Source organism: Lissotriton helveticus, chromosome 6 (genome assembly GCF_964261635.1).
Source record: "Lissotriton helveticus chromosome 6, aLisHel1.1, whole genome shotgun sequence".
Lineage (NCBI taxonomy): Eukaryota > Metazoa > Chordata > Amphibia > Caudata > Salamandridae > Lissotriton > Lissotriton helveticus.
In genome coordinates this window covers 1,530,109,605-1,530,133,513 of record NC_136067.1, presented here as the reverse complement: position 1 = coordinate 1,530,133,513, position 23,909 = coordinate 1,530,109,605, and the positions used below count along the sequence as shown (strand labels likewise).

The window sequence follows — 23,909 nt, the reverse complement described above, 5'->3', positions numbered from 1 at the left end:
AGGCCCTGGCCTGGACCACATCCTTCCTCTCCGGCAGAACCCAGAGCGTCCGCCTCCCACCCTTCCGCTCCAAGACCACTGAGATCATCTGCGGCTTTCCACAGGGATCATCCCTCAGCCTGACGCTGTTAAATATCTACATGGCACCACTCGCCCACGTCGCACGACAACATAGCCTCAACATCATCTCCTACATTGACGACACCCAGCTGATCATATCCCTCACCAAAGACCCCCACACCGCCAAAGCCAACCTCCACAGAGGAATAAAGGCCGTCGCCGAATGGATGAAGGACAGCAGGCTGAAGCTGAATTCAGACAAGACGGAGGTCCTCATCCTCGGCACCACCCCCTCAGCCTGGGACGACTCCTGGTGGTCAACATCGCTAGGAACAGCCCCAGAACCCACCAACCACGCACGCACGCAACCTGGGGGTCATTCTCGACTCCGCCCTCTCCATGACCAAGCAGGTCAAAGCTGTCTACGCTTCCTGCTTCAACACCCTCCGAATGCTCCACAGGATCTTCAAATGGATCCTCTCCGACACGAGAAAAACCGTCACCAGCAAGCTGGACTACGGGAACGCCCTCTATGCAGGAACAACAACCAAGCTCCTGAGATGGCTGCAACGCATCCAGAACGCCTCGGCACGACTGATCTTCGACATCCCCCGACGCAGCCACATCACACCCCACCTGAGAGGCCTGCATTGGCTCCCAGTCAACAACAGGATCACCTTCAAACTCCTCATCCACGCACAAAAAGCCCTACACAACGCCGGACCAGCATACCTCAACGACTGACTCAGCTTCTACACCCCCACCCGCAGCCTCCGCTCTGCCAACCTCACCCTCGCCACAGTTCCACGCTTCCGAAAAACCACCGCCGGCATCAGATCCTTCTCCTACCTCGCCGCCAAGACCTGGAACACTCTCCCTACCAGCCTACGACAGACCCAGGATCTGCTGGCCTTCAGAAGACTTCAAAGACCTGGCTTTTCGATCAGTGGCAGACCCCCTCCAACCCCCCAGCGCCTTGAGACTCTCACGGGTATGTAGTGCACTTTACAAATGGAATGATTGATTGATTGATGGTTCTGTGATTCATGGGGTTTTATACCAAAGTATTTTCTGCTACATCCATATCCCTGCAACAGATTTGTCATGACTGGCATGTAAACCTCAATCAAATTTTTAAAAATAATGCACAAATGGTTCTCATGTCTACATAATAAATACTTTTGGATGAATACCACTATGTACACTGGCATTACGGTGCCCTTAAAATCAATTATGCGAAAAAAAGTATTTCAAGGATCGTGTGCTGAACCATACAAGTTCCTTATCCATCAGTAAACTGTATTCTCAAGAAGGTGGAAAGATATACCAGGGGCACATAAAAGTGTGTTTATGTAAGATTTCGATAATCAAAAATTATGATAACATTTTTACACATCATGCAGTGAGCCTTCTATGGGCAGTCTCCCCCCCCCACCCTCTCCCCTCTCCCCCCACAAGCATACGCACTCCAAAAATCACCATCATCAAACCAAATATCCTCAGGTCCAGTAATACTTCCATAAACATCATGATTAATGTCAAATATAAAATAAAGTATGTCATCAGGGTGCAGGCTCGATTTAAGCTTAATGCTCTTAATTGCTCCCTGAAAATGTAACTAGTCATCTGCCGCACTGAAAATGAACTAAGTAGAGAACCCAAGCAGTCATAAACCATGCCAACCCAGTTTGAAAACACATATGTTTTTTATCTAATTTACATTCCTGTATCATAGTATCAACTTTATTCTTTACTAAGCAGTCGACAGTGGCTGTGCATTTATGTGTTCAATGAAGCAAGTAAATATATAATAGTTTGCCCTTTTGCTCATGCATCAGGTACAAGCATAAGGGAGGCAGAGAAAACAAAACTAACTGAGCCAAGTAGGGCAACATGGCTGGAACCTGGTGTGCTATGAAATAGGGCTTAAGAGTTGGGGAGGGGGGGGCACAATTCACATAACACAAACTGAAGACACAAGCATGTATAATTTAGTTCCCACTTCAAATTGTGAGACAGAATCAAGCGAAGTAAAAACACGGTAGTGTATGTGTAAGGCAGAGAAACACAGTAAACTGAAAATACAATGGCAAACCCAGAAATGTTCTAATACTCTAAGCCGGAGATCACCCACTTACCAATCTGACTTTGAGGAGCTCCAGCAACAACTAGATTTAATGTGCTTGAAGTCATCTCTTTTCTGGTTGGATTCACAATAAATTCTCCATCAACCAGTCCTATCCTGACAGCACCTATAATAGATAACACCCAGATGTCTTAACATGGAAATAACAACACCAAAGATAGTAAATTGTGCAGCTAATATACTCTTAGAACAGTACCTACAGCTTTGTTTGTGAACAGCTCACAACTTGTGGTTTTGTAAGACAAAAGTGACTGAGATACATTCAGTCACTGTATTTGAAATAACATCTCAAAACACAATTTCTTATAAAGGCACGAACTTATTTTGCAAATTTGTCACCACTGTTTCCTCTGGGGTTAACTAGCTTCACCGACAAGGTACTAAAGAGTGGGGACATGGATGAGTTACAATGAGAAGGGCTAGGGTTTAATGGGTTTAATGCCCATACAGGACAGTTCATTATCTATGTCGGTTGATATTCAGTGTGGGCTATTTTGAAAGATTCTTGTGGTAGGAGGCAGGGGATGTCTGAAGCATAAACAATGGCTGCATTTATCAGAGTAGCACAGAGCAAACTTTTAACTGTCAGTTTACAATTTGTAAAAGCCACACGAAAGGCACAATAAACCTTAAAGGTTAACATTGTTTCATCTACCCTGTCTTACTGGATGAAATATTGGTTTCACTGGAAAAATGAAACCAAAATATAGGCAAAGCTTTAACTGTAAGTTCACAGTTTGTAAACTCTACATAAAAGGCAAAAAAAACTTTACTTCTAACATGGGACGCCGTGGGTCAAAGAGGGGAACCCCGTAGGGCCGCAACCCGACGACACCCCACCTTCAAAACCTGATGCCGAACGCGTCCTCGCCGGGGGCGAATCCGCCGGCGAGTCCGTGGAAGGCCCCGCCCATGGCAAGGGCTCCGCGGACGTCTCAGGAAGAGGAGGGGGGCCCACAGAAGCCTGCAGAGCCATAACGTAGGCCTTCCTTTGGGCCCTTGTCGCCCCTATGTAGGAAACGGCAGATAGGGTGGCGACGGGCAAGGGCGCACGTCTTGAGAGGAAACCACGCCCTCTGCAGAACGAGGACAGGGCCTCGGTGACCAGCTGCAATACTTACCGGCGGGCGAGCAACGCCCGTGGTGCCTCTGTGAAGACGATGCCGCAGCCGGAATCGGCGGCTTCTGGACCCTTCCGAGGTTGGGTATGGACGCGGTGACGAGACCGATCTGGACAAGCGGGCCGAAAGCAATTTCATCCGGCGCTCCCGCCGGGTCTTCAGCTGGAGATGCTGACAAGCGTTGCAGTCTGTAGAATGGTGCTCGCTTAAACACCACATACAAATAGGGTGAGGGTCAGTCGCCGACATCTGACGCGTACAAGAAGTACACGTCCTGAAACCCGAAGGCATTGCACACTGTTCCCAACGCAAAGAGAACTCACTACAGATCCACATTGCACACAGAAAAGAAGGAAACTGACGTCAGCTCGCCGGAGTGGGACTTATGTGACCTCGCTGACGTCACGTCCGCGGACAGCATCAGGGCGGAGTCGCGTGGTGCCCCCTCCTTGCCTGTGCCTTATCCCGACAAGGATTTTGGTTGTTGCTTGACTAGGGCTCACACCCCAGTCAACCCAACAACCTAATTTCTTCCACTGCCCCAATGTTTTCTACCAACATTCAGCACAGAGGTGGCGTTGGAGTGAGCAGAAGCATTGAGACGACCTGACATCGGGGTTGGGTCTGCTGGAATAACCAATCCCCTAGACCTACCCCTGGGAGCCAGAAGCAGCCCAGAGGGATAATGAACAGTCCTGAAGATATTCAACATGGAATGTCAAAGAGAGTTATTCTGAGAGTGTCCTTACCAGCCTGAACTAGAAATAGTTTGTCTTCCCTATCCGTTGTGCATTTGAAGTTTATGGAGGTGTAGGATTGTGGGCAGCCCCCAGTCGACATGCAGATGATTTGGAGACCTTTTTTGACATTGTCAACAGAGTTTGAATTCAGTATACCCAAAAAAAAGAGCTGATCAGCTACATCTGTAATACACAGAAAACTCGGACTAACACCAGCGCACATAGTAGTGCGGTTTACGGGAAGAATTTTCCCTTCTTTCACTTTCTCAAACTAGTTTGGTGATAGTCATAAGGTGAGCAATCTGTGAAATTCATAAGGTGAGAAATTCTGATCCTTATCAGAAATATTTTTTTTAATTTCTCAATTTCATTGCAGTTCTATATACTAAGGGGCAAACTCACAATGTCAACAAACTATCTTAAGGACAGCTTGAGAGAGGGATGACCTTGCAGAATAATGCAACCACTCAAGGGAATTACAGTAATCCAGCAAGCGAAAAGAGTTTTTGGGATCCTAAATATAGTTTTCTAGACAGATCAAAAATTCTGGGATTGCATAATTTAAACATAATATGATGGGCCGACGCTTCATATTGTGGTAACACAATTTGATTTCCTTTCCAGTTTAATAATAATTACTAGGAGATAGTCTGAATTGTACTTTTATATATGGGCACCGCTATAGGTAACATACAGAGATAATATGCTCCGCAGGGGCAGTTACATGAAACTAACATGAAACTAACATGTTACATAGTGTTACATGGAATGCTGTGAACTCCTACAAGAACACACAACCTCAATGTATCGCTTAAGCAACATTAGCATTTTGTACAAAAAGTTCAGCATGATAGAAAATATATGACAGAGCAGTGTACCAAAGTAGCATTCATTTGTTGTACTGTAAATAATAAATGAATGATACACAAGGGGACACAAACCTAGAAATGAGCTAAAGCAGTGTACACGTCAGGCCACAACATGGTTTAGAAATATTGGAAAGCGAAGATAAAGACATACATAAAGAATAGGCATGGGACAAATTGTGATTATTTGTTCTACAAAACTCTCATAACAAAAAAGTGACCCACACATTAAATCTGAAGTGAGAGACTTCATAGGCAGGGTTATGGAGTTTTTGAATTGTGAGACTTATTTATGTGCATTCAATTTGGTTTGTTTCCACTTACCAATAGGTCCATTCCATGGAATATCAGATAGTGCAAGAGCAGCAGAAGCTATGAAGTGCAAAAGAAAGTGTTTACAAATCATGAGTTTAAATAAACATCACTGTGATGTCTTAAACATGCTCAGTCACAATCATAGCAAACAAACTTCCTGCATAAATAATGCCTTGAACATAAGAATCAAGTTACTGATATAATAATCAAGCAAAAGACCAATCTTTCACAATGTTGACATGATAAATACATTACATAAGTGAAGTCCAGAAGCAGATGACTTTTAGTGTTTCCAACAGTCTGATGACTTCCTTATATTTTTGAGGTTTCAGTGCAAGCCGGAGTCCGATACAGATAACAATTATGTTATATGTATTCTGTTCTAGCGTTATTCTATGGTAGGTAGTTATGTCTTATTCACTGAGCTATACATTTACAGTTTGGTGTCATATGTGCAGATTTTGGAGTGATTTACCGACTGCTTAACCTCTTCCATGCTAATGACGGCTCCCGGCCATCATGAGTCACGGTGGGCGTGTGCTCATGACGGCCAGGAGCAGTCATGACCACGCCCGCGATTGGAATGTCTAGCACTGCGGCGGAATAACCGCTGCAGTGAAGAGGTTAAGCATGTTCCAAGTCAACAGACATGCCCAAAGCTCATAGGGGAGGTCTGTCTGTGGCAAGTGCAAATATGCCAAACATATGGCATATTTGGGCTATCTTGGATATATGTTAATCATTACAAATAATGTATTCTGTTGGGTGTTAGGGTGTGACACTGATGTGTGTGAATTAATATAAAATAAAAAGTGAGAAACCACATTGGAGGAAACCAAATCATGGAAACCAATTTTAAGGAAAGACAATTTTAATGGAATACAAAAAATAGAAAAAGGAAACATTTTAAAGAAAAGATAGCTTTAAGAAAAAAAATGTTTTACATTAAACTATGGCAGAGTTTAAAACTGCCCTGGAGGGTTTGAGTTCAGGGATGGATAATGATTAGGGTGATGAGGTGTTTGTAGGGGTCAGGAATAATTGGTCTTTGCGCATAGTAAGAGGTTTCTTGGGTTCAGAGCAGTGGCTGCAGCTATGGAACGGGGGTGGCGTGGGGGTAGGGAAGTATGAAAAATATTTTTTTTAAACCCACTTACTTGTTCTGACGCCTCTCCTCCGTCTCAGCTTCTCTTCTCTTCCTGACTCCAGTCCGGAAGAAGCTGCAGGAAGAACCCAGACACACAGGCTCCCCTAAGCCAATCACAATGTTGCAATCGGTCTGAGTGCTGTGGACTGGCGCTCAGATGTGAACAGGGAGCCTGTGCATATTCCCCACCAGGCTGTACATTACAGCCTGGAAGGTATTATGCAAAGTGTGCATGACTGTTTGGCTCGGCCAAGACGGCGGGCCAAGCAGTCATGCACACTTATGTGTGCACAAACCACTCCTCCTCCCTGAACCTCAAGCCTGCCCCGCCCTAACACAGCCCAGCAGTAATGAAAAAGAAAATGAGAATAACGTTATTATTTTATTTTTCCCTTTTTCACTGCTCCAAGTAAAGTAGGGCGACGCCACTGGTTCAGAAATGGGTGGACTGTAGGGGTGTTGAGAGGTTTTTAAGAATCACAGATGATTTTATGAGAATGAGGAGTTTTTAAATCTCAGGCAAGGGTGGAGTGTAAGGGTGTTGAGGAGTGTTTGGGTTCATGGAAGGGCAGAGTTTAGTCCTGGTGAGGATTTTTTAGGTTCATTAAGGGTAGTGGCTGGGGTGGTAAAGAATATTTAGGGTTCAGGGTCTGGATGAGTGTAGAATGGTGAGGGAGCTTAAGGATTCAGGGAAAAGTGGACTTTAAATGTAGAAAGGTTTTTTTTTACGGTTCAGTGATACGTACCTTAGGGTGATGAATTCTTATGGATCATGGATGGCTGGTGTTTAAGGGCAGAGAGGGTTTTTTAGGGTTCAGGGAATGGATGGAGTTTGAGTGTGCTGAGGTGTTTTAAGGGGTATAGGAAAAGAAAGGGTATTTTAGGGTTTAGGAATGGGTGGGGTTAGAGGTAGCGAGGGATTTTATGGTTCACAGGTGGTGGGCTTTTAGCATAAGAAGGGGTTTTTAGGCTTCAGGGATGAGCGTAGCTTAGGTGTGGTAGGGGTTTTAGTGGTTAGGGATAAATATTATTTAGGGGTTGTGAGGGGTCAGAATGGATGGTGTTTATGGGTGGTGATGGGTCAGCGAATTAAAAGCATCCAAAGTAATTGTTTGACAATGTAAAAGATAAAAATATGAAATCAAATCTCCTGAAATAAAGCACTGAAATAAATATCTCCAACAAAACGGTTTCTGGAAGTAAAACCTGTACACACTGCATTAACACATAACAAATAAGCATTTAAACACCAATTTCAACCAAAAGGACATTCTATGAAATGGTTTCTACATAAAGATAAATGCCATTCACTCTGAAAATTTCCATTAAACAATTTAATGAAATAGTTTCTCAATAATGGTATTCCATGAAACCATCTTTCTATGATACCATTTACAGGCTGTTTAACATTTCATGCGGGAAGTGATGGTAAGAGTACAGTGATAGATAGTAAACTATGTGACATTAATTGTGCTGTGCAGGATGTGTGGCATGTGTTCATTCGAATGTGCTCTGTGGGATGTTTTGTATTGCACAAATAATACCGAAAAGTCTTCCTAGGGGTCAGGTGACAGGGAAGTTGGAACAACACATACTAGTCCAATACTTTCCCACAAAGGTCAATGTGAGAACAGTGTACCCAAAGCAATGCCCCACAATAAAACCTCAAATATATATAAATAGGTGAAAAGGCAGGTGAACCAATCAACCTGTATGTGTAAGGTACCCTAATTGGTAGATGGTTTGCTTCTTGAAGGATTTCTTGTGGACAGAGCCGCTGTCCTTTTGAGGTCTGGTCTTTTTCAAAGGCAGGCAGTCCTCCCAGGGGTTGTAGAGGTTGCGGGCTGCAGAACAGGCGTTGTTCTCTTCGCAGAATCTTTGAAGCTGCAGACAGGCCGGTAGGGCTGGGACCAAGTCAGTGGGCGGCGTCAGTCTTCTCTGCACAGCGTCGTCTTCATCCTTTTTTTTCTTAGGTCAATATGAACTAGTTTCATGGTCTGGGGAGCCACCGAAATACTACATTTTGGGGTGTTACAGGGGGAGTAGCAGGTAGGGACCAACGGGTTCCTTACCTGGGGTGGCTACATCCACTATTATGCCACCCTTCTGTGGTAGGGGGGCATAGCCCTAGCCATGATTAGATAAGTCCCACCATTTTAAAGATAGGGGGCACTGTAAAATGTGTTTTACTTTGCCTCCTCCACCTGAGAGATGAAGTTGGTGAAAATGAGCACACTTCCTATTCCGACCAGGGTTGGTAGGTTTTCAGGAGGCACCTTTTAGGCGCTCCGAATACATGTAACAATAAATCCCACACTGGCATCAGTGTGGGTTTATTGAGAGAAGTGGATTGGTACCAAACACTCCTGTATTCAGGAAAGCCATCATGGTGCTGTGGAACTCGAGTTGTTGAGCTTCCAGACCATGTACCGTCTATGGCTTCCCTGGTACTTACAATATTAAGGAATAGACCTCACTATTGTAGGGGCATATCTGCTTATGCAGACATGCCCATGCCCGAGATATAGTGCACCCTGCCTTAGAGCTTGTAAGGTCTGTTAGAGGGGTGACTTACCTAAACCTTAGGCAGTGCTGGTTGGCATGGCAAGCAGTGTACTATGTCGACGTTGTTCTTTTTCTCTGCACCAGGGCATGCATGCTGCAGTGGCAGTCTGCATGGTCTAGATGAGGGGTCCCTAATGGGACTCTCTTTGGTCCCAATGCCCTAGGTACTCAGGTACCATTTACTAGGGACAGGGGGCCTAAAGGGCCAATCGTGGAACAGTTTTAGGGAAGAAGCACTGGGCGCAGGGAACCTGGTTGGCAGGGACCCTGTGCACTACAATCGAAACTCCACAATTTTCCAGGCAAAAAGCGGGGGGCTAACCATGTCAAAAGAGGCACTTTCTCACACTCCTAATGTGCAGTGCTTTAACACAGAAGTAGAGCAATGTATGTATAATAGGGAATATCCATGCTGCTTTCTCACGATACCTCCAAATGTCATTGTACAGATGGAGTCTTCAGCTCTCTTAAAAGAGAAAGAAGCATTTCTAGAATGCTTGTTATTTCTCCAGCAGGGTTGCAGGCTGGATGTAAACTGGATTTTCATAGATAAAGCTTAACCATGTTGGCTACAGGATATATGCCTTCAGCATTCATATTTGCTACATATGTAGTGCAACTCTTGTGAGGGTAGAATGTTCAAAGCTATTTATTATTAGCCAGTATGTAGGAAGAAGGGAATTCTTGTAGGGCAATATGCTTCTAGTTTTGTATTGTTTACTCCTTGCTTATTCATAGTCTACACTAGACTATCTTCAAATACATTTTCATATGTACTACCCCAGATTTCTTGGGTGTGAAAAAAGGGAGGGGAACTATTGAAATACATGCGTCTCTGGCAGGTGTTGTTATGAGAAATTTACTGAGTGTGGTTAGGATTGGCCACAACAAGCAACACGTACATCCTTCATTATGTAGACCCATCATTTCAACAGTTTGCCTTAACAAAGTGCTAGAGAATCAGGAGTTAGACTACATTGTCCCTCTTGGGTATTTTGACAGATGGGCTTCACTGGGCACTCCGAGGCTTCATTAGGGGAACAAAGAATTGTAGATATTTATGTTAGAATATTGTTATGTTTATAGTAACTCAGCAGTAATGACATCAAACATAAATGTACTGTTAAAGAATAATTATCTTTTAAATAGGTTTTCTCAGATTTTGTTACATTCAGCGATACGTTTTTACCAAAAAGTCCTATTTATTTAGGGTGAGTACTCTCAATCACAGAAGACAAATACTGGTTCCTTGGAGATGAAGCACTGTTTCCAACTTAACTTGAATCCAAAACGTATTGATCTTAATGGGTTTTTGCGAAGTCTTACTGCAAACACCGAGGGGAATGCCTGCCAATAGAACTCTTACTGTGGACAAATCAAAAGCACCTCTTACCTGCCATGATTGGTAAGTCACTTCAATACTAAAATTGTTATTTATGCTTTTCGTTTTGCTACTCAATCAAGAGCAACACACTGAAGTAGTGAGTTTACTCCATTCCAACATTGAATTAGTGATTTTGATTCCATGCCTTATCCACTCATTGAACATTGTAAATTCAAATTACATATTCCAAATAATAGCTACCAGAGAGTTTGATTGCCAAATCCATTCTGGAGAAAAATATTCAGAAATTGATCCTGCTAGGATTTCTCCTAATGAGGGGTATGATTTCTGAACTTGTTGGGAAATACATTAATCCCATATAAATCAAATGTACGTGCGCAAAAGCTTTTGTGACTCAAATCTAACTAAGCAGAAGAAGAATCACTAGACCACAGGTAATGATGTCAACACCAAGCGTGACAAACCAAAGGATAGTTTAGTGTAAAGAGAGAGAATGATGATATCGATAACTGAACTCTATAACAGAGCATTTCACTTCGAGCCTGCATCTGGGACGGGAAGGCAGCCTCTAAAGAGCAAAGAAGCATTACAACTGCGTAAGGCTGATATACTTGTCAATTACACAACAGGCCAACCTAGGGACTAGACATGAATATAGACACTTCACTGCTCTCAACTTTAGTTTGTTTGACTTCAGGATAAACTACATGACAGTCAGGAGGGATAATCAGAGATTGCAAGCATTTGGACTTCCAATTACCCATGTCGGTTCATTGTGGCAATAATTAATACTTCACTCTGTCATGGGCCAGGAAGTTATTGCAGAATTATTTGAAGAACACAGTAGCCAAAGAATTATAAGGTCACTGGGCTCTCCATGACACCTGACATAAACCTTTTGCTTAGACTTGGTGGGTCCTCTCTATCAAAATAACATTTTCTGTTAAACAAAAGTGTGAATATCCATATATAACTTCAGATTAAAGCTTTGACAATCTCAGCCCTAATCTGTGTTTTCAAATCTATCAGGGTGCTCGGGGAAAGGGGCATAACGGTACCCCTACCGATATGTGCACACTAGATTTTCTTAATGAAACATGTATTATTTAAGTTTCGCATTTCAAAGACAGTTTTTGCACGCACGCAACAGAAGATTGTATTTAAATATTACCTAAATTGGTGGCAACAATAATTTATAAAACTGAGACCTTTATAAATATGTGAAATATTCTGGCAGACTGCTGCGGAGCAACGTCTAACACACATGCTTACAGCCTCCAATTGTTTTCTGTTACTCAAATCAAGCCCTCATTTTATTATTCATTTTATTATGATAAAGAAAATGTTTCACCATGCACAAATTTACATTGAACACGGATACAGCTTTCTTGTGTTCATTAAGTTTGACAGAAATCTTCATTCCTTACCTCCATTAATTGCAAGGATATCTGGTTCATTGACACCATCCACTGCTAAGATATTACAAAGTATCTATGAAATGAGAAAATTAGGACAGTGAAAGAATACTTGAACATGAACATTGGAGCATTATATTGTTTCCATCTATTGCAAGGCAACTTTAACTAGATTCCACCAACAAGGGAGCGCCTGGCTCCTAAGGGCTTGAAACTCCTAAGTTGAACCCTACTTTCACAGAAAACCTCACTTTCATGCCACTATGTCTCACCAAAGATCAGAATATCCCATCTTTATTTTACGATTCTGTTTAAACGCTGTTAAACATCAAGGTAGTTCTAGTTAGGTTAAGCACTGTACGCTCTTATGAGAGCCAAACTATATAGCTATTAATATCACTCCTTACCTTTTGTGGATTTAACACTTGTTTGACACCATGTTCCAAACTAGGCATTAACACAGCCCTATTTTGTTTCTTAAAAGCCATCATGATTGGTTTACTCAGGTCAAGAAAAGGCTGCTAACATGACTAAAACATCAATGAATTCAGCATTTCTCTTCTGAGCATCACTTTCCCTACATGTATCTGCATAGGATTACCACCAGTGTGAAATTTTACACTGACTCTAGGCCCGGTGGAAATCAACAAACAAAAAAAGCAAGCAAGTTGCTCCTTTAGTGTTTCTCCAACGTTTGGAAGCAATCTGACTTTTTAGGAATTCCCATGTGTATGCGTCTGCATAGCTGTATATATATATATATATATATATATATATATATACACACATGAATGCAAGAGATGAAGATTTCTGCATATGGAAAAGTGGAGCAAAAGTTCCTCTGCAATTGAAAGCTTTATTCCTCTACTAAGACAATATTTTTTACTTGGAGAAAACACTTCTATTGCAACACCATCATTTTTGTGGTGTCCCCTTATTACCACACCAAAACCTATTTCAAGTGGATCCACCTAGGAATGTCGAATACATATTCCTAAGACCATTTTTACTCAAATGGAAATTCCACCATGTTGGCAGAATTTCTGGGTGCCCGAATCCCACCTGAAAGAAAAATCACATCACTCTTGATTCCGCATTCTGGAATTCCCGAGTAAATTTTGGGTAGAGTGTGCAAAAGTCTTTGGGATCAGGCCCCTTAAGAGCATTTCAAGCACTTGTGCAACATCACCCAGCAATTAGTATTTTTCAATGTTTCTATTATGTGCTCTGAAAGGGAAACAGCGGAAAGAAAAAAGTTTTCCATCTGCTCCTAGCATCAGCAGAGCTGACAATTTATTAATCTGTAACAACTGACTCAAGGTTACTATGCTTCAGATGGCCTTTTTGGTAAGAACAGAAAATCTGATGCTAGACTCCAGTAGAATTAACAAGGTACTTGCTGTGGAAACCTGGGGCATACAAGGTCAAACGTTTCTGGGCTTGGAGGGAGAACCCTCGAAGAGTGAATCCGCGGACAATGAGGGTTAACTATACAGAGGCAGTGTATAGGTGACAGTGGGTGGTGGGATCTGAATAAGTTGGATTTGTGTTATTTACTATAGAAAATGGATACATCACTTGCCTCCCCTGTTATGTCTTGCTGCTTTAACTACTACCGTGATATGAGCTGTGAGTGGCTCTGATGCTACTGCAATGACCTTGTTGACGTGCTGCTTTGTTGCATGTTGTCAATTGATTATAAAATGACAAATAAAGGCTTTTTAATTATTTTTTTTAAAATAATATATTTGCTTGAGTATGGAAAAAAGGTTCAGTTATTTGCTACCTCATCATACTTCATAAAAACACCTAACAGGAATAAATGCAAAAAAAACAAGAGAAAATACATACCTGTGTGTCGTAAAAGTACCCTGATGGAAACAATGGCCTAATTGAACGGTCTGAAAGGAAACAGTTAAAGAAGTTACATTTGCATACAATCCTAAGAAATACTACAGAATGAGGCAGAAGTATGATTATAAGCCTGACCTATGATTCTGCCTGTAAGAATTTCATTATCTGTCGAGCCAAGCTCTCTCCTCAAATGATTTGTTGGAATCCTTCCGGCTGCAGCTCCTTTCTGACGATAGTCAACCTGAGGATACGATGGGTAAACAGAGATTAGGCATATGTTAGCACTTGCAGGATTCTTCAATAGGTATGCCATGTTTTTATTAAATATTGGACATTTTCTAATAATGTTGCTGTTCTCCTTTTAGGGCAAAATAGCTTTTTAGATGTTGTAGTAGTCCTGGCTACTTTCATTCAACCGATTGGATGTTAATGATTGGAATGCAGAATGTCAAGTGAATTGTTTTAAAAGCAGAGTGCTTTCTTGAAAATATTTGAAGACAATTGAGTAAATAAACAAATATTCAAAACATGGAATTACATTACTGATATAATATATTGTCTGCATTTAAACTTCAAATTAGATGTAGACATAACCATTGATACAACAGAACACAATTATAAACACACTGCTAAACTGCACGTCTGGCTTCTAAAAGGAAAAGTAACGTATGAAAGTACTCCATTGCAGCACTTCAACTTTTTGGAGAAAAAAAAATCACACGTCAAAGACTTACCACTAAGGGCATGAACTGAGAGGGCGATGGCTTCGTTTTGCTGACTGCTGTGACCATGACTGAAGTATCACCTAACTTGATTGAGAAATGCAAACGTGCAAGATATGTCAAAAATTAAGTACTGCAAAAAATGCATTTTTAGACGTCTCTACACAACTGTAGTTACACGGACGCGCATTCTCTTTCTTTCATTCATGCACAATCTTCACTCACTGTACATAAAGTTTGAGTTACAATTTGTTTAATTTTTATTTTATGTAAGTAATGTAGAAGAAAAAGGACATCATCCTCAAGAAATACAGTGCAGAGAGAAGGTTGTGTGCAAGTGAAAGGAGGATACATATGTCTGGATGTTCTTAAGTGAACGTGTTCCATGCTGTAATATCTGCATTGTAGTCATGTTGTGTGGTATGCGTGGATGCACACATGAGGCAGTGTCAGTCCTTGGATATGAGGCTATCTCCAGGACTCTGAAACCCAGAGACACTGGCTCTAAATAGAAGCTCCATCGCTCATTCAATAATGTAACTTCATTATTGACTATATTTTCACAAGGTAAAGCAATTGTCTGGATCTTTAACTCCAGCATAGTCGGGTTACCACCAGAGCCCTGCAAACATTAAAAGTGAAACCTAACCACCAAGTAGTATAAGACGGGTCATGATGCAAGCATGCAATTGGCTCAACTCTGGAGTGACCAAAAGATGTTGAAGCTGGTCGAATGAATGGCATGGGTGTGTGAGTGAGGGGGTATGATAAAAGACTGATGGTAACAGAATGGCGTGTCTATTGGTTCTGTAGGGTGTGAGCTGATCTCAGTGTGTTGGTGATAGAAATCTGGTGCAGAGGAACATAGTAATCTAGTATCTTATGTGACGGAAAGCACACGCCATCATGAACCCTGCTCTATTCTTTCTTTGATGGCCACTGGCTCGGGCATGCTCACAGTACACCTGTCAAATATTTTAGGAAGCCACATTTTGAATGCTTGTCTCTTATAAAAGAAAGCACTAGTAAAGCCAATATGTCTTACCTTTGAAAGGCCGTAGCTGACCTTTTGGCCTGGTCAGTGCTCGGCGCCAAATGTGAAAAGAATTGGCCAAAAAAAGACCCAACATGCATCATGAGGTGGTGGCCATTTTAGCTTTTTGCTCCGGCACGAAGTGTATGTTAGCACAAGCATTCATCCCACAAGCACTCCCATACAGCAACCATTTTTTTAATTTACTGTCCAAGATAAAGGATGCTGTAAACAATGTGGACGTAACCCATAGATAAAGTGTTCCCATTTATATCAACTCAGTATGATGTTAGAGCGCACAGGCATCCAATGGATTTGTAAAAAGACCCCTAACCACCAACCTAGTTGGTGGCATGCTTCATCAATGGGGTCCCAGCTGGGCTGTCGAGTACAACCCAGCTGTGCTTCAACGCCTGACTACAGCGGAGCGAGTTTTTTGTTGTTGTGCAGTGAGGTAGGGGATAGGTGGTGAGAATAAAAATGTCGCTAAGAATGCCCACTTGTAAAACTTTATTCAAAGGGTCTTAGGACAAGGTTAAGAACTGGTAACGGAATATAGTGACGATAAAAATATTACTTCAACAACCGTTATGTGTGGGTCAAAATGTTTCAGCCATTTAGTGTAGTCATATGGCTACGTAACAACACCGCCCCTAGGGGGTTGATCGTGACCAATGCCCCACGCATCTTTCTAGACGATGCAGCGTTTAGGAAGGATTGGGCGCAAATTGCCTGGCACTGCACCAGAGACTGGATAATTTTAATCATGAAGACGGCAAAAAGATTATCGGATGCAATCCTTATAGAGGTACAAGCCACGGAGAATCATTTTAAAACTACTCTGACTTCATTCAAAAAGAGACTGGATGAAGTAAACAAAGAGATGGCTGAATATAAGGAAGATCTTACTCAATCCAAAATCCATAAATTTCAAAAAGATCTAAAAAAAAATCATATGTCAAGACTTACCCCTATGCAGATGCTGACTATAAGCCACCAACACGCACTGCACAGTCGAGCTCTTCTGATAATGACTCATCTTTTAACAGCGGCGGCAGTTACCGTAACCATCAGAGAGACAGAGGTCACAATGCTACTTGGCATCCACCTTGGCCACAAACACCACAAGGTGGCCCAATGCATTACCAGAATTCATACCCCCCAATGAATCCACAATTACTGTACGATATATGAATATCAACCCCAGGTTTCTTTTTTTAGGGAACAGCCGAAGAGGCCGCGGCAGAAGACGGAGACAGAATCAAGCACACTGGGAAGAAGATCTGAACCAGGGTGCTCACACACGTAGCAAAACCCGAAGAGCAACAAGCGGGACCCCGCAAACAGAACGTAGTCACCAACCTGTCATCACAGACACTGACTGAAGCAGAAGAGCTAGTCCTGAACAAAGGACTCGGTTTTGCACCAACTGCGAAACTGGACAAATTCAAACTACATTGCAAGTTGGCTGAGTTTTTTCGCAAACTTAAACTTTAAGGCTTCTTTGAAAACCAACCACCACGGGAACCTACTGGTGAGGAGGGAGATCCCAACCTTTAGCTAAAATCTTCATTTTCACCCCGCCCCATGCCATAACAGTAGAACTCATTGCCTTTGAACGGTTGCTGTGTCTTTACAACGCATTCCGTTGTAATGCATGCCTTTACCACGCATGCGTTACAATGCGAATGCCATCACCACGCATATCCTTTACCACGAAAATTCCTTTTACATGCATACTTTTACAACAATTTTCGTTGTTAAACTATGCATGTAAATGGCATTTTCATGTTAAAGGATTTTCACCCTAAAGATTTACCTTTTAAATTTACCCCTCCGCGACACCACCCCCCCATTCCTCCTTACCTTTCTTCTCCTTGATCTTCCGTGGTGACGTCGTACGTCCTTAAGAGGAAGCTGAAGTGTTTTTCCGTTTCCTCTTACGACGCCGATTGCCTCCACATCTTTTTCTTTATATTACGGAATAAGGTGCTTTTGTTTTTGGGGGGGGTGCACCCCAACCCCATTCGGGGCTGATGACGAGCTGAGCTCATCATGGGCGTAACCTGCGCTACGCTGATGACGAGCTGAGCTCGTCACGTAACGCAGGTTTTTTAAAAAGGCAGCGGGAAAACCGCTAGCGCGCATCCGGTTAAACCCCCTTTTTTTGTGGAGTGTGACCCCCCCAAGCCCTCCCCTTTTTTATTTTTCTACATTAGCACATATGCCTTTACTACGCATTTCGTAGTAAAGGTATGCGTGGTAAAGGCTTTTCGTTGTAACCACGCATGCGTTGAAATGCATGCATGGTTATGTTTTTTTTTGTAAACCTTTTTATTGGACTTTACATTTCATACAAACATGTCATACAATAATAATTCTCAACTCCTGGAATTCGATATTTAATGAGTCAGGTTATCAGGACAAGCGGCGGTGTAGTGTAATTCCTCAAGCAATTGGCTCATTAACTGATGGAGGGGGAGCCTCCTCATCACCTCCGACAGAGGTGCCAGGAGGCATCTAGGAGGTGGTCGGCGGTATGAGCACCGCAGTACTCTGACCCGTATGACAGTCTTTAGTCCAAAGTCCCTTGTAAAGGGCATCGTGAAATGGTAATCCAGGTTCTACACTGAACTAGGGGACTCATAACTCGGGGAGTAAGGGGCCAGGGGGGATAGATCCATGTGACATGGTGTCTGCCCGCTCCCATATGAAGTAGTGTGTGTATCACCGGGTGATTCGCAGGCTCTCCGTCCCTGAGATCCCAGGTCTGCCTACAGTCTGCCATCAGTTGCCGATACGTCAGGAATTGGCCGTCCGGCAGCCCCTCTCCTCGGGCAGGTCTGGGAACGAGATCAATTGACCGTCAGAAAACAAGGCCTCTGTTTCGGTGAGCTGGTGGTCGGTCCAGATCTGAAGTTCTCTCGCGGTGTAGAACTCCTGCCCTTTTCGGAGTCCTGCCAGAGGTAGCAATGGGGAATACACCGGCACCCCCTTAGACATGCGGTGGATCCGCAGTGTACAGGATCTGGCCACCTTGACCAACAGCGGATGAGTCGTGTTGGGCCTTGTGCCCGGGAGTATCATTCGGGTCAGCTCTGGAACAGTCAGTTGCCCGTCTGGGGACTCAGTTTCTCTCAGGTCCCGCTGTGCGGTCCAGCGTGATAGCCACTGCAGCTGCGCCGCTAAAAAATAGGCTTCAAATGATGGGGCGCCCAACCCTCCCTTGTCGGGAGGCAGCTGCAGGGCCGACAAGGCGACCCTGCAGCGGCCTTCCCCCCAGATCAGGGAGATTAGTAATGAGTTCAACTCTTGAAAGAAGGTCCACGGTGGAACAACTGGGATATTTGCAAAGTAGTAGAGGAGCCTAGGTACCATGATCATTTTTGACAAGGCTACCCTCCCAATGGGAGCGAAGGGTAGGGTCTGCCAGAAGCCGATTTGGCCTTTAAGACCCCGGCGGGCTCGGTAGTGATTACCCTCCAAGAGATCCCGGGGCGCATGGTAGAGTCTGATTCCAAAATAGCGCGGGGGTCCCCCGTCCATGCCAGTGAGGTATCTCCTAGACGAATTTCCCTGTGTGGGGTATTCGGGTGTAGGGGGTAGAGAGAGGATTTCTCCCAATTCACCCGTGATCCCGCATCCCTCTAGAAATCTGCGAGCGTGGTCCAGATAGTGGTGAGGTCTGCTGTAAAGTCCCTGACATAAATAAGGAGGTCATCCGCGTAGAGGGAGACACAATGCATGCGGCCCCCCAATGGGATACCCCAGTGTATGCCCACTTCTCGCAGCCGCGCTGCCAGCGGCTCCATAGCAATGGCAAAAATGACGGGGGACAGGGGGCACCTCTGGCGTGCCCCGCGCATGATCGGGATGGGAGAGGATACCGAGCGGCCCATCTGTACCCTTGTGGTGATGTTAGTATATAATAGCCGTGTGTATGCGATACATTGGGGTCCTACGCCCACCCTCCTAAGTACCCCGAAGAGATATTGCCACGCCAAGGTGTCAAACGCCTTCTCGAGGTCCAGTACAAGGCACGCCGCTCATGGGAACCTGTCCCCCACCCCGTCCTGGACCTGGAACAGTCGGCGTAGATTCTGGAGGTAATTCTCCCCGGGACGAATCCACTCTGGTCCGGATGTATCAGCCTGGGGAGGATTTCCGCGAGTCTGTCTGCTAGGATTCGCCCTAAAATTTTGCAATCCGTGGTCAGAAGGGTGATGGGTCGGTAGGAAGTGCGGAGCAGAGGATCGCGATCGGGCTTGGGGAACGTCACCAGTGTAGATGCTCGCATGGATTGGGGAAGTAGGCCCACCTCTAACGTCTCCTGGAAGACCGTGTCAAGTTGCGGGGCTAGCTGCTGGGAGAATGTGGCGTAGAGCTCTAAGGGGAAACCATCATGTCCCGGGGCCTTGTTTTTAGCCAAACGGCAGATGGCGAGGTTGATCTCCGCCACTGTTATTTGAACATCTAGTGCAGTGCGTTCCTCGTCCACGAATAGGGCCATGGTGTCCGTGTGTAGTATGTGTTGGATGTGATCCTCCCTGTCTGGGGTTGGTTCCCTGTAAAGCATGGTGTAATAGTCGTGGAAAGCCAATAGTATGTCGGCTTGTGTGTAGACTATCTCCCCTGCGGCGCTGCAAATGCTGGTGACCGGTTGTGTTTGTGTGTCCTGGCGGATGAGCCATGCCAGCAGGGTGCCAGCACGGTTCCCTTCATTGTGGGCTTTAGTAGTATAGGTGCGAAAGTTATAGAGCCGTAAATCGGCACACGCCTCCTCATATTTAGTTTTGGCCTCCGCGAGCTGCGTGGGGGGAGTTCCCGTTGATCAGCCGCTTTAGATAACTGCGCTACTTGTTGTTCTGTCGTTTGTACCGCCCTCTCTATGATCTGTTTCACCCCCGTGATTTGTCCGATGCATGCTGCCCTTAAGACTACTTTGAAAGCGTCCCATTCTAGGGACCTAGTCGTTGCAGTGCCCCTGTTTTCTGCAAAGTAGTGTTGGATGGTTTTGGTTTTCTCACTTTTGAACACAGGGTCCAGAAGGCAGTCTTTGGGGAGGCGCCATGTAGGGATCGGCAGTGTGGGTGGGTGCCATGCAAGTGACGCTGTATGCGAGTCGTGATCCGAAACAACTCTGCCTAGGTAGTCTGAGTGTCGGATGTGTGGTAGGAGGGCTCGTGTACATAAAAAGCGGTCTAAGCGGATTCGTAAGTTGTGAGGGATCGAGTGGAATGAATATATTTTGATGGTCGGGTGGATGTGTCTCCATGCGTCTGTGAGGGACCAGTGGGCAGTCCAGGCCCGGAATGCGGCTGTGTGCGCGTGGGCTGGGGAATGTTTGGTGGGGGGTGGGACCTATCCAACGCCAGCTCTAAGGAGCAGTTGTAATCCCCTCCCAATATCCACGGGGACTGTGTGAATCCTGCTAAGGCGCTCGTCAGGGTCCCTCAGAATAGTGTCTGATCTATGTTCGGGGCATAGATGCTGCCCACAAGGATGGGCTGCCCATCTAATAACCCCTCCAGTAGCGCGCAGGCATGCATGGTTATGGTTATGGTTATGCGTGGAAACGGCCGCGTTGTAGTGCCCGTTTCCCCCTTTGCACAGGCTATCTTCAAGGAAATCGAAGATACCCAGGATGAAATTCGATTAAAAAACTCAAGAGGCACTAAATTCTCCGCCATACGCCCTAAAAGCCAATGACATGATCATAATCAAACCGGTTGATAAAGGCGGCGAAATTGTTCTCCAAGACAAGGACCATTACCAGATTGAATGCAGAAGACTCCTTGGAGATGAAAAAAACTATAGAAGACTGGAACAGGACCCCACTGAAGACTTAAGAACCAGAATAAAAACAGTGGTGGAAGAAGCCTAATCCAAAGGATACATTAGCAAACATGAGGCCCAATTTCTGGCATCCGATGGAGAAACAAATCCCATATATCTATACCATCCCCAAAATTCATAAAAACAGATTCTCCCTCCCGGATGTCCCAGCGTCTCGAGCCATTATTGGAACCACTTTCACGCTTTTGCATTTACTATTTGCAGCCTATAGTACAATCTACGCCAACCTACTTTAAAGACACTAAAGATCTGTTGGGTCACCAAAAATCCCTGGGCTTCAATCCCGACACCTCCATTCTGATCAATCTGGATATAGAAAGCCTATATACTAGCCTTCCACAGGACGACACATTGCAAGTAGGCTCTGAAAGACAATTACTTTGAATTTGAGGGGGACCTCTTTTTGCAGATATACAGCATTTCAATGGGAAGCACAGTCGTCCCCAGTGTGGCGGGTCTCTTCGTAAACAATTTTGAGAAACTGCATCTTCTTGATCCCACAAACCCATTTTTCACTAACATCAAATTCTATAAAAGATACATTGATGATGTGTTCCTACTATGGGAAGGAAGTGAAGAAAGACTGAGAACCTTCTTATCTTATGATGCATATCTTGATGCATATCAATGTTTATGATAGAATTTTCACATTATTTTACCTACAGTGGCCCCTGAGGAAGGGACGCCGGTCCCGAAATGCATCGGGCCCAACAACCAACAATCGTCGTTTAGATTGTATTGAAATTCATGAACTACATGTAATAATGTGGAAAATTGTACATTTGCAATATTCAGAGAAATACTGAGAATGGTGTTATGAATTAATAACAATATACGTACAGAAACTGACTGTGATAAGATTACAATTGAAAATCATAAATAAAATTACCAAAATGTGAATAAAAGAAAAATATGAAGAGTTCAGATCAAGAAATTGATTGAAAATATGTAATTAGTAGGCAAAAAATCTGTTAAGCTGTGCGCTTGGTGAGGTTGTGATACATTATCACGAACCCCCATTAATAAATCAGAAAACATACCAACTGTAACTCAAACAATGTGGTTTATTTCCTTACGTGCCCCTGTGGCTTATGCTATGTAGGGATGACCATCAGAAAAGTTAAAGTTCGGATATGTGAACATAGAAGTAACATACGCTGCAAAGGCAGCACCACAAAGATGACAGAACACTACCTCCAAGTGGGCCTTACGACCAATGAAATGAGGTGGACAATAATTGAGCAACTAGACAAAGGCCTCACCAATCTGCAAGGCCACCTTTTAGAAAAGGAGCAGTGGTGGGTCTATCGCTTATCGACCCACATCAATGGTCTGAACGACAACATCCCATGGAACTCACTGTAACGAGTAGAAGGGGCTACACTTTCAGACTACCCCATGTCTTGTTCTAATTACACTTCTTTGCCACCATTAGTGTATATTCCCAATACAGTACTTCAGCACCACCCTGCTGTTGTCTGTATATATTATATCCTATCACAATTTATTCACTCCCATCTACAACTACAGGTCCCACAGTAAGGACTTATTCCTGGGAGTTGACCATACTACTGGCAGGCACAGTTGACACTGCGTGAATTTTAAAGTAGTATCACCGTGGCGCCTATCTTACTGCTCAATATCCTATACTCACTTGCCATACCTATAGGTGTTGACACACCAGGTGATACTCCCCTCAATTTCATATATGCATATCCCTTGTTTTCTTTTTGTTGATATTCTAACTTTATTAACATCTCTTTCTGACACACACATTGTGTAGCGTACCACTCACAGAGCTAAGTCAGCACATCTTGAGCTCCAAGATCACATTACACTTGCGTTTATAATCTAGCATAATCGCTTCTAAGAAACTGTAGAGCTTTATTTTTGATTTATTACACCACACTATACGATGAGGAATGCGCTTTTCTCTTCGTGCGCTAGATCGCACTACGCCAACTAAGTTAGCGATCTAGTTTCCTTATCACGCAGCACATGTCCGCTGACGTGACCACGCCCTTTCCAGGAAGCAGTATCTTTGCCATGCCCGCAACAGCCCATTCCCCGGCGGGATCCTGACAAGCACCTAATAGGTTTGAAATGCAGGAGCTCTTCCTTGACGAAGTAAGGGCTACAGTACCCAAAACATCATAGCGATACCCACATAGTGATGTTCCTTACCAACTGCTTCGTCTCCTTTCTCATTTCTCTTTTGTGCCACCCGCAGTGTTTGACTATAGGAGGCTCCCCCTTGCAGGATCTCACAGATCGTTTTAAGTTGGCCAAAGTAAGATATCTTTATCTGTGTCATTGTTTCTACCTTGACCCTTTTAACCATGTTGTTTTGTATATTACCACAGCTTTTGCAGTCACCTTAATGCCGTGCACATCATTACAGATACAATGTATCACACGTATTTATTTAAATAATTTCATATAGAAATACGTTCTCATCGATGGCTGAATTTTGTTGTCAATAACTATTTGCTCATATATAAGCCACCATCACGCCGCGCTCACGTTTATTTATAATAAAGCACGCGGATAACCGCACGTGTGTGTGCCATGATGGCTACATGCTATTTTGCGCATACTTGTGACCACACTTGGTATTCACAAGTGCATAGACATGCATGCCCATCTTCACCACACATAATGTCCCTACAGAAGTGCTATTTAGATTCACCCCGGCTGGGGTTAGATTCACGACTCTACAGATGC

The 23,909-nt window shown here is 43.9% G+C and overlaps 1 protein-coding gene across 1 annotated transcript in view; it reads right to left on the bottom strand.

Annotated features, from left to right (window-relative positions):
- Nucleotides 1-23,909, bottom strand: part of PNPT1 (polyribonucleotide nucleotidyltransferase 1) — a 326,983-nt gene that overhangs the window by 290,265 nt on the left and 12,809 nt on the right. The window contains exons 3-8 of the mRNA XM_078649311.1: nucleotides 14,309-14,383; nucleotides 13,710-13,815; nucleotides 13,572-13,621; nucleotides 11,733-11,796; nucleotides 5,258-5,305; nucleotides 2,199-2,312 (exon numbers count right to left, since the gene is read on the bottom strand). Coding sequence (XP_078505437.1) covers nucleotides 2,199-2,312; nucleotides 5,258-5,305; nucleotides 11,733-11,796; nucleotides 13,572-13,621; nucleotides 13,710-13,815; nucleotides 14,309-14,383 — 457 coding nt within the window. The remainder of the gene's footprint in view (nucleotides 1-2,198; nucleotides 2,313-5,257; nucleotides 5,306-11,732; nucleotides 11,797-13,571; nucleotides 13,622-13,709; nucleotides 13,816-14,308; nucleotides 14,384-23,909) is intronic.